The sequence below is a fragment of the Dromiciops gliroides genome, chromosome 6, assembly GCF_019393635.1.
Source record: "Dromiciops gliroides isolate mDroGli1 chromosome 6, mDroGli1.pri, whole genome shotgun sequence".
Lineage (NCBI taxonomy): Eukaryota > Metazoa > Chordata > Mammalia > Microbiotheria > Microbiotheriidae > Dromiciops > Dromiciops gliroides.
In genome coordinates, this window is record NC_057866.1 from 144,139,298 (window position 1) to 144,151,613 (window position 12,316).

Genomic DNA, 12,316 nt, shown 5'->3' on the forward strand with positions numbered 1-12,316 from the left:
GAACTTCTGGCAAACAGATTCTCTGACACTGCCCCTTCCTACCCACCTTTTCAGGCAATCTTCCTATTAGTAAAGCCTCTGAGAGTAATTCGTGACTATCACTTCTCCATTTTTTTGGTCAATCCTGGTCCCACACAGGGAGACACAGTGAGTTTAAGATTCCCTCATTTCAAAGATGGGAGAAATACTCATGCTTAAAGAATATGGTAAGAAAACCACTTGACAAAGGTAGTTTTTGATCGAGGAGGGGGCTGCTCTGCTTTAGGCCTAAGGTTAGAGACATATGCAGGTATTTGTACTCGCAGTGCTTAGCACAGTGCAGGGCACATAGTAGGTACCTAATAAACATGTATCTACCAAAAGCTGGCAAGGAAACATTTGGAGAAGGGATATCACTCACCAAAGGCCACAGTCCTTACACTGGGGGCTGCCTGCTCTGGGGCTGATCATCCTGAGCTTTCCCAGCCGGATTTCAGATACAAGATCTGGCCAAGATAAAAGGAGGGAGGTGGGGGAGGCCATATTCTCATCTGTTAGCCTGGGAGAATGCTCTCTGTGGAAGGCTTTGAGCCGAGCACAGCTTTCTGGCTCTCCATTTCCTCATCTAAAACAGGGACCTCTGGGAGGGCAGGACTTGATTTTTCAGGGTTCCTCTCTGTTCTGAATCCCATGAAGACTTGGTCTCCCTCAGCTGAAGTAAAAGATCTTCTCCAAGCCTATTATTTCTTCACCTACTAAACAGGGAAGCTATAGCTACTCCGGCTACTTCACAGGGTTGTGAAGGGCTACAAAAATGAGAAACTAGGACTAAGTCATCTCCCTTCTAGTAAGAAGCCTGCCTCCCCCAGTGCCCCTTGAGACCATTGTCTCCAATCAATGTTCTAAATCACCAGTCTGCTCCAGATTTCCAATTGGGAGATTTATTTAAACAGATGAATGCAACATGGGCCTCCTCATGTTTGCACTCAGAAGAAGGCATTGGGCCTCTTGGTAGTGAAGCGTGGCTTGTGCTGGCGTGGCAGGACTCTGTGGGGCAGTGGGACTGCAGGCCGGCGGCATTTGCTGGCAGGAATTTCTTCCACTTTCATAATCTGGATGGAGTGGGCCCTGGCATGGTGATGGGCCCCCATATCTCGGTAGCACTGAGTGACAACACCAGCAGGAGTCGGGTCTCTGTACTCCCTGTACATGTTGTGGGTCCCACTCCTGGAATTGTAGCACAGCCAGATGCCAAAGTTTTTCTCCTGAAGAAGGGTTTCTTCAAAGACCTGTCCACAGTACACAATTTCTCCAGAAGACTTGTTCATCTTTTTCAATTGGGAAACAAAGTCCCAGAATCGGGACTTTGCTACAACATGATTAGGAGCAAAGATCCCCATCCGATAAAGAGGTGGCACTGGACTCTTGGGAGTAGGCAGGCATCTTCCAACTACCTTTCTCAGGGTGCCCGAGGCCTTCATGGTCCATAGTAACTTTGTGTAGTCAGGATCTTGTTCTTCTGTTTGCTCATTTTCCAGCCTATTTCTTGACTTTTCATTCTATGCTAAAGTGGGGCTTTGCTGCCAGAATGGAGAGGGCACTGTCCCAAGCTTTATTTTTTTGTTTGTTTTTTATGCAGCTGTTTTCAAAGCTAGTTCTGGAAGTCTGAAAGTTTTCAGCACTTCTAAAGTGGCATCACCTAGGGAGAGATGTGTTTACTAATTTCCTGGCCTCTGCTCTCTGAGTGACCACAAACACTCTTTTCCACCATGGGACTGTGACCCTGGTCCTAGCTCCCATTTAGTCACAAGCTCTTGCGTATTAGTGCTCCTCATTGCCTGGGACTGCCACCTAGGACAGCAACCCATATCCTAATATGGTCAGTGCAACTGAGTCAGGCTCCAGATGCCAGCAAGTAGACCTCTGTAATCATTTTTTCTGAACAGTTTTCTGAATTCCTTACTATTTGTGGGCTGAGAAGTCTGGAAGCCCCCACTACCACTACTAATCCACTCACCTAAGAGGCCTATTGTTGTTTTTCAGGGGTCTTGTCTATGTTGGTATAGCCTGCACAAGTTTTTGCTCTACCCTCATTCTGGTTGGACAGATCTTTCCTCCTGACATTCTAACTTGTCTTGGGCTAGAAAATTGTTTAACTCTGTCCTTTTTTGGATTCTGTTGCTCCAAAATTTGTTTTGAGGCATTATTTAAAGTTCTTTGGAAGGATTTTGGGGAGAGCTGAGGTGAGTCTGTTTTTTTCACTATCTTGGCTCTACCTCTTAAAAAAATATCTTAAACCATGTAATAAGATAAGATCAAAATCGATACATGACCTAGATATAAAGGGACATATCACAAGAAAATTAGAACAACATGGAATATGTTACCTATCAGACTCATGGATAGATGAACAATTTATGAATAAATAAGAAATAAAGTGCACTATGAAATGTAAACTGGATAATTTTAATTATATGAAATTTAAAAGTTCTTGAACAAATAAAACCAATGTAAATACTAGAAGGAAAGCAGAAAATTGGCGAGGTGGTTCATAGAAAATTTCTCAGATAAAGGTTTTCTTCATCAGCTATATAAAGAACTTTTTCTATATAAAGTAGTCAAAGGATAAAAACAGGCAGGTTTTGATTAAGAAATCAAAATTATATGTATATATCTACATGCATACATATGAAAATATGCTGTAAAATATTACTAATTAGAGAAATGCAAATTAAAACAAATTAGACCTATCAGAATGGCTAAAATGAGAGATGCTATTCAATTGGGGAATGGCGAAAACATTGTGGTATATGATTGTGATAGAATACTACTGGGCTATAAGAATGGAAAATCTGGTTGATTTTAGGTGGCGGGGCGGGGGGGGGGGGGGCATGGAAAGACTTAAACCTATGAAGGAAGTTGCTTTCCAACCCTCCAGAGAATGAACTGACAAATAGAAATATGTATAGTGTGGTTTAAATATATGTGTATAGACATGCATATATGTACAGATGTATGTTTATTTATATACATGCATACACATGTGCATGTATGTATATTTATGCATATGTGAATGTATGTGTATGTCTGTATACACATTTATGTGTATATGTATGTATGTGCATTCATTTATTTGTAGTCTTCTATAGGGTGGGTTTGGAAGGGGAGGGAGGTTAAAAAATAAAAATTTCATAGCAGAGAACAAAGGAAAACTTAGAAGTAATCACAGAAAACCTGGGTAGTGTTGAAACAATTTGTAGAATTCGTTACATATTTTTTAATAAATGTTCTGAAATTGAAACTTATGATTTTATACTGAATCATCTCATTATCTTCTGCTCTGTACATGGAAATGTTCATTTTTGTATTTGTTAAAATGAATAAAAAATTTAAAATGATCTTATATACATTTGTATAAAGTATATGTCCTTCTTTCTTTTATCTATGATATATATATAGATATAGATATAGATATAGATATATAGATATATATATAGATATATATATAGGCCTAGCAGTGACATAATTTTAAGTAAAATAGCATGCACTGTTTAGTATTTTTTGCATAATTATAAATAGCTTTCCAGAATGGTGTACTCATTCACAGAATTGCTATTATTCTATCAGTATTCCAATTTTTCATAGCTCTTCCAATATTTATAACAAAAATGCTTTAAATTTTGTGAAAATGTTACCCTTCAACAATCTGGTGAGGCAGTTAATGAGCTATTATTATCCTGATTTTACACGTAAAGAAATTGAAGTTTTAAGAAGATATGTCTAGCCGTTGATCATATAAACAATATCTGAGCTGAATTATAAACCTAGTGTCCCCTAAGTCAATTTCCAGCATTCCACATATTATATTATAGACTATATATATATATATATATATATATATGTGTGTGTGTGTGTGTGTGTGTGTGTGTGTGTGTGTGTATGTGTGTATATATATGTTTTTTTTTCTTTTTAGTGAGGCAATTGGGGTTAAGTGACTTGCCCAGGGTCGCACAGCTAGTAAGTGTGTGTTAAGTGTCTGAGGCCGGATTTGAACTCAGGTACTCCTGACTCCAGGGCCGGTGCTCTAACCACTGTGCCACCTAGCTGCCCCTGTGTATATATATATATATATGGATGTGTAGATTAGGGATTTCCAAATTTATATATATATATATAAATTTGGAAATCCCTAATCAAAGAACTTTTGAATGTTCAGGACATGTTGGACTTTAATCTTATAATTGGTCATTAAGAATCATAATAAGGTTATAGTACATATCTCAAATACATCAATCAGTAAAACTAATTGTGTATTTAAGAAAGAATAATGATAGTTGACTTTTTAGTGAATTAAAGTTTGCAAAAAATAGGTATGTCAACTCATTGGATTCTTGTAATTATTCTCGAGAACTAGGTGCTAAAATTATTTCCTTTTCATGAATACAGAAGCTGAGATTATTGGATATTAAGTAGTATAATCAGAGTTATGCAGCTGGTAAATTTCTGAGTCAGGATTTGAATATAGGTCTTCCTTATTCCAAGTCCTGTTCTCTATACACTATATAACACTTGTAAGGAAATCTCAATGAGTTAGAATGCTGACTTGGAATTCTATCTACTTGATATCTGTACTGACATTTCTCAAAATTAAACGTCAAGACCATCTGGATATTTATTTCCAAGAAAGACAACATTTGGCTGCATGGTGACAGCTTATTACAGTGATATCATTTGTTCTTTGGCAAGTGAATGGCATCTATGACATAGATTTTTGATGGATATTATTAGAAATAAATGGCAGTTGTCCATTCTACCCAGCTAAAGTAAGTCTACCTGATGATATAGGTGCTTATTATTTTGTACATATAATATAAATAATATACTTGTGGATTTGGAAGATGTGAATACTATCATTATATAAAGTATTATATGGCAATGATATTTCCTGCTAGAATCCAAGTATGTATAAAGTTGGATGAAAATTGAAAATAGTTAACAAAAAGAAATGTCAACAGAGGTTTCTTGACTTTATTCAGTTGACCAGCTTAAATCAATGGCGTAGGCAATACTGAATAAGAAATGGGGTGTTTGTTGAATCTGCGAATGACATAACACTGGGATAACTAAGATTAATGAAGTAAATGAAAATGTAAGAGGTCACATGGGCAAGGATAGTAAAGAGAGATGAAGTTATCCCATTTCAGAATGGTTGAGGGAAAGAATACTCTACCTAGGGAAGATTTTATTAAAAATTTTCACTCTTTGTAAATTTATGAGGTATTATCTTGTGGGAGAGGGATGGATTTCTCTTGCCTCCAAATAATAGAACTGGTGTTAAATGGGTGGAATTTATTTGTCACAATATAAGTAGGAAGTTCTTCAGAATTATAGCCATCCAAAAATAAATTAATTGCCTCTGCAGGTAGTAAGGAAAGCTCTGAGTAAAGCCTAGAAAAAGTAATCATGGATCATATTCACAATGAACTAGGAGAGTTCTGAAGTCCTTTTCATATCTGAGAAATCATGTATCTAATAATAAACATCTTACTTCTTCTGATATTCACATAGTATCATAAACATAACATGGAAATTAGTTTAACAAACATTAATTGAGAAAACATGTTCAGAGAGTGAGGTACTGGACACATTTCTATTGAATTCCAGATTTTTGAGTTTTTTCTATTAGTTTCACAATAGAAAAAGGGAATTACATAATAAAAGAGTTGTAAGGGGCCTTGGTCCAACTTTCTACCTCATAAAGAAAATGCATTTACAATAGGCATTCTTAATATAGGGTCTCTGAAATTGCTTTTGCCTATATTTAGTTATAATTCATTTTAACTGTAATTTTATTTATTTTATAAATTTAAAACATCAACATTAGAAATAATAACAATAAAAATATTATTCTGGGAAGAGTTCCGAGAGTTTTATCAGACTGTCAAAAGGGTTCATGACACAAAAAGGTTAAAAAATTCTGGTCTAGATTATCTTTACCAAATACTCATTTAATTTCTACAGCAACAATTCCAGAAATTATCCCAAAATGAAATATAATCTATTCTTGGATACGTCTTTTCTACAAAATGTTACTTGGAATTTGAATTCATAAAGCTTTGTTACAATTTTTCCCAAAATACTATTGAAAACAAGAAGGGGAGACAAAGGATAAATGATAAGAAAATAAGTTTAATTTATAGCTGACTAACTATACCCACAAATTTATATGAATGGATATAATACTGAAATGTACACTGAGATAAAAGAAACAATGTGGTAAGAACCAACACAGACACAGACCAGTAACTTAATCATGATTTTTCTCTGTCACTTTTCTCCTTCTCTGGGTGAGTCTATTGCATATTATGCATCTCATTTCGATCAAATCAGTTTTCTTCTTTTTGCCTAACTTTCCTATTTTGTTTAACATGCCAGAACCGGAGTAGTTAATTCTCAACCTCCTTAATCTTATTTCTATGACCATCTTCGATTAATTTTTTTTTATATTTTATAATGATGCTGTTGGTATTGAAATAACTCCTGAGTAAATTATAATTAGACTTTTTGATTAATGCTAAGATGCTCAATTGTTTTGAGCTTCAGTGATTCCCTTTGAAGAATAACTTTGGGAAAAATTTCTTGTATTTTGTACTTGTGATTAAAAATATGCAGATTAAAAACAATCCTTAAAAGCATTAAATTTGAAGAAATAGAGAGAAATATTCTAGTCAGTTATAATACAGTAAAGACCCTCTTTTATTAAACGTAATCTACCCACATTCCTTTCACTATATACGTGGATATGGAATGTTACACATGCTGTCACATTGCTGACATTTATCAGTTGGTGTTGCTTAATGATTTTTTCCTTGGCATAAGTGAAGGAAACCCAGGATTGTGGGTGTTTCTGGGTTATAACTTTAAAAGGCTTTGAACAAAACCCAAAATGTATAAACAACAATCAGTCAAAAATGAAGTAAGTTAATACAATTTTTAAACAACAAAACAAAAGATAGAACAAAACAAAGCACTTTTAATAGATCAGAATTATCTTATCTTTAGCCCATCAATCTCAAATTATATTTTGATGTATAAAATAACTCATTTCTACTTGACAAGAACTACCACTTTTCTGAGATGGGACAGACATTTAATTTTATGAGTTTCTTCCTCAGAAATTCTACCTGATGATTTTTCAAGAGGGGACTTAGAGACTTATACATTTTCCATCTCTAATATAAAGCAAATTAATGCTAATTTAAAAAATACATTTGACTACTTATTATTATTTTGTCTACATGGTCCATTTTGGGTTTAGTTTGAAGTGAAGTTGTAGGATGATGAGGGCCATGGGTACTTCTGGAATCAAACCCAGTTGGATCTTCAAAGGAATAAGTGATTGCTATTCTTAATGACAAAATGAAGTTCCAGAAGTTAAAATCAGACTTGAAAAGAAAAAAAACCAGAAAGAAAAATTTAATTATGTATTTAAAGATTTACTAAAATACAGTGAGACTAGTTCAATGGCTCTTTGAGATATGTTTTTGTTTTTGTTTTTGTTTTTTTGCCACTCTGATCAAGTGAAAAAGTAATTGTTACAAAATTTTCAGAGTAGTCTTCTTATCATAAAATCTATTTTAAATATTACAATTGAGAATAATATCTAATTATACTTTCCATAATGATTCTGGTCTGGGAAGGTGCTTTTTATAGGAGAAAGAATGAGATCTTCAATGCAATACTTTCTAAATAAAACATGGTTAGTTATGTTAACTTTCTCTGCATAATTATTCAATATTTTTCTCCTAAAAGAAGAATGATTAAATGAATTAAACAACAGTTTAAACTCTTAGATCCAGTAGAAGTGTATTGCCCTCTATGCATATTTTGGTGTTTTCAGGGTCAATCACTACACACATTTATTTTTTTTCCCTTTTGTAGACAACTGATTTGCTACTTAACCTCTAAATTTGGGGTTGCTGATAACAAACAGTTCATCAAAAATAACATGTAACAAGGATAACTGGAAGAATGCACAATATATCACCCATTGTATGGATTTTTTCTCCTAAAATATGGTGCCAAAGGAATGCATGATAAAAAAAGACTTTATGTCGATACATAACAAGTATGAAGGAACACTGATTGATAGTCACTGTGTGCTACTGGTATACTTGAGGTGTCAGAACTTAAGAAATACCCACATAATATCAAGTGCAATTACTATGTCAAACTTATGGTAAGATATGGACTTATTTAATGAGTTGTGAAGTCATGAATAGGTTTGAATTACATTATTAAAACCCACAATGATAACATCATATATTTATTAGAGTATCACTAGCCTGAGGAGTAGACACATACATATACATACACACACATACATACCCACATGTATATCACATACACATCAAATACACAATTATCATATGTGTATATATCGTACGTGTATAGAACACTATCACATCACACACATATCAACATGATATCACACATATAAAATCACAGATGTGTATATGTGTATGCATATATATACAAATATATGTGCATAAATGCATGATGATGATGATGATATATCAGTCATAAGCAATTAAAGCAGTGTGCAATGTCTTCCACAATTTCTCTTGAGATTATACACTAGCCAAACTATGTGATGATTTGGAATGGAATGGTGGGGGGGAGACAATTTTTAATGTGTAACCTTGTCGTGGGGTTTAATAAAAATCACTATTGATTATAACTCTCTGAGTTTTAAAAATATGCACACACACATATATTAGTGTGTCTTTATATGCACATACACATACATATGTACACATGCATGTACATGCACACGATGTGTGTATGTGTGTATACACCATGCATGACATTATTCTGGATTTCTAAATGTCTGTATTCAAACAATAATAATTTGGTTTGGCAAAAAAAGATTATGTGTTTGGAAAAGCATAAGTATGATATTGTTATGGTTAAATTAAAATAATGTGGTAATAATATAGTTGTAAAGTTATGCATTTGTTTTGAGTGAGGATTTTAATTTTTTTCCAAAATATTTGTCAGTAAACTTTCAGGGAAAAATTGCTTGTTTGTTTTTTAAATTTTATCAAATCATTCTTTCTTTCAATACCTATGATCAATGTTAGATTTATTTTCTAACTTTATTTATCTTGAACATTTTTCTTAGTTTCTCTGATCAGATATATTTTAAAATAACTTTTAATAATTGCATTTGCAATACTGTTTGGATATTTTCTTGGATTTGGGGAATTGAATTTTGAGTTCATTACCTTTTCAAATGGAGTGATATATTAACATTTTGTATAATGTGGCAATGACTTGATTTTTTAGTTTTCTGACCTTGACTCTAAACAACATTGTTTAGAGACCTTGACAGCTATGCAGGTATACACACACACACACACACACACACACACACACACACACATACACACACGCATATGAACATATATACACATTCATGTATATATTATTTTAAAAGTTTTTTACTAGCTACTCTTAAAGTAGAATGCATCCTTTTCTGACCTTATCTATAGGGAAGGGGAAAATGTAAATCTATGAGACAGCAAAGGAAATAAAATAAAACTGTCAGTAAAAATGAAAGCATTTTATAATAATGCCAAGTTGTAAAGCTTAGACAGCAGTGGATGTGTCACTTCAGTCACTTGTCTTAATAGGAAATATTTACCTTTGAGCTTTGTGCTTGAATGGATGACAAAGTCTATTTCCCGCCCTGGGAGAAAATCCACATTTGTATGTTTCTACATTTGATTCACTTTTTGTTCACAACAGAGCAAGATCTTCATTAAGGTATCATTTGATCAAAATGTATTTCCTACTTGAGTTCTATAGGCACAGTATTATGTTAGGTGTAAGGGAATAATGATGATAATGGATAATGATAATGATAATGATAATGATAAATTTCTGAAAGAAGGGCATAACCTCATAAGGAAGACGTAGTATAGAAATGGGGAAAGAGTTCTAAATATTTCAAATCAAAGGATTCATATTTCTCTCATAGCTGATGGTTACTTTTAGAGCTTAATCAAGTTACTTCCTCTCTCAGCCTCAATTTTCTTATCTATAAAACAAAGAATTTGTACTAAATCTTAAAGCATTTTGAGGTTTTTTTTTTCCATCCCTCTATGCCCTATGGAAAAGCAAAGTATCATGGATGAAGATGTTGAAGGAAATCTAGAGGCCATAGGATCAAAGATGTAAAGCTGGAAGTGGCAAGCCATTCTGTGAAATATGACATTTTAAAGAGCATAAAATTAGATCTAGAGAGGTTTGTTGATAAATGTCATAAAAGTAATGTCCAAGGTATGATTTAAAACTTGGTTGTTAAAATTCAGATTTAAAGCTCTGTCCCACACCAAGTCTTTTAGAGATGAGGAAAGCAAGAACAAAAGGAAGTGACTTATCAATGGTTTGTAAGCAGTATGATTGAGACTTCAAGTTAGGTATTCCATTTTAAATACAATTGTCTTTCCATTATTCATTAAAGGCCCACATTCATTCATATTACTTTCATACTTTTCTTGAGTCAATCTTCTACTTATATAATTGAAAAGAAAAACCCATCACCAATCATTCCATCACACTGGTAATGGGTCCTTTAGTAGCAAGTGTGTTTGTCAAATTAATAGCTCATAAACACTCTGAGGGCAGATATTATCATTTGACATAGTAACTACTTTAAAAATTAACATCTGTATTTGTCACCTGAGGGGCATCGAGACTCAGTGTCTGCACGTTAGCCGTCAGGAACCAAGGCATGGCCAGTACCATCAAGAAGCCAAACCTGGGCTCCGCCCCCACCCCCCCCCCCAACAAAAAAAAAGATGGGACCCAAACCTGAACTCAAAGAGGACCAGAAACAAGAAATTAAAGAGGCATTTGATCTCTTTGATACAGATGGAACTGGGACAATAGATGTTAAAGAACTCAAGGTGGCCATGAGAGTTCTGGGTTTCGAATCCAAGAAAGAAGAGATCAAAGAAATGATATCTGACATTGACAAGGAGGGGATGGGGAAAATCAGTTTCAATGACTTCTTGGCTGTGATGACTCAAAAAAATGGCTGAAAAGGATACCAAAGAAGAAATTCTGAAGCCTTTCAGACTCTTCCATGATGATGAAACCAGAAAAGTCTCCTTCAAGAACTTTAAACGTGTGGCCAGAGAGCTAGGGGAAAACCTCACTGATGAGGAACTGCAGGAAATGATTGATGAAGCTGATCGAGATGGAGATGGAGAAGTCAGTGAATAGGAGTTCCTGTGGATCATGAAAAAGACCAGTCTCTGTTGAGGTCAATCTCTTCCCCTTTTGCAGGCACATACAAATAGATTTTCTGGTTACGAAGGTTCCTTGTTTTGATTTTTTGAGGTATCATTACAGTATGTAGAGGCTGATTTTCCCCTTCCACTAATTTATCTAGAAAATTCTATTGGAAAATACATTACTCAGTTGTATGTTTTCTAAAGAATTCTAAAAAACATAGTTCTAGATAAAATGCCTTGTCAATGGATTTTCTGATTTAAAACCTACTAGGCTTAAGGTTAGGGGCCTGAAACTCCTCTCCCTCCACCCTTTTGCCTGATATCCATTCTTTCATTCATTAATATTACATCAAACTCTAGAGCAAAATTCAAATCTTATGACCACCAAAGTGGGGACAAAGAATATCTCCTTTAAGGTGCTGGTTCCCTTATCACCTTACTTCCATCATCTCTTCCCCCCTGTCCTGTTCAGGTGTATGATATAGCAGGACCATGTTATTGGCTTGTAGGCCACCATTCCAGGTCATTTTCCCCCTCCCTCTTCCATTTACCCCTTTGATTTTCATTGACTTAGTATCATCCTCTCCAGTCACTGTAGGTGCATCTAGCTCATCTACTTTGAGTGTCATCCTGGCAAATGCTCTTTCCTTTTCCCAGGCCAGGCCACCAAATGAAAAAAGCTAAATGTAATATTAGCCTAAGAAAATCATAAATAGCATATGTTGGCTTAATACTAATGTTTAAACACACACACAAATAAGCATTTCCTTAGTTCATAAGCTTTAAGGGCTTAGTTGCTTTGAAAACTGGCATGGGTGGGCTGAGTTGTGTTTCAAGTATTTAGCAAAGCCGTTTTCCCTTTTCCCTGCTTGGATGGAAGGGAACTGGCTGTTGTTGTCTTCATTAGAAATCTAATGTAACCATGGCCATTTTCTACTGATATTGTCACAAGTTCCTCTTTACTGGTTAGCTCTAAGAACCTTTGGTTCTTATTAATTAGTCCATGACTTTCTCCTCTGATGTATGGACACCGA

General features: G+C 34.7%; 1 protein-coding gene and 1 pseudogene across 1 annotated transcript; one reads left to right on the plus strand and one right to left on the minus strand.

The window, feature by feature from the left end:
- Positions 1-965: 965 nt before the first annotated feature.
- On the minus strand, positions 966-1,460 carry LOC122730379 (60S ribosomal protein L18a-like). The gene has a single exon (XM_043969485.1). It carries the CDS (start codon positions 1,458-1,460, stop codon positions 966-968), a length of 495 nt encoding a protein of 164 aa, XP_043825420.1.
- A 9,317-nt stretch (positions 1,461-10,777) lies between these two features.
- LOC122732107 lies at positions 10,778-11,310 on the plus strand (annotated as a pseudogene).
- The last annotated feature ends 1,006 nt before the right edge of the window (positions 11,311-12,316 follow it).

What these genes read in the sequence shown, in the direction of transcription:
- LOC122730379 (XM_043969485.1), bottom strand. Translation starts at nt 1,460, where the DNA reads ATGAAGGCCTCGGGCACCCTGAGAAAGGTAGTTGGAAGATGCCTGCCT.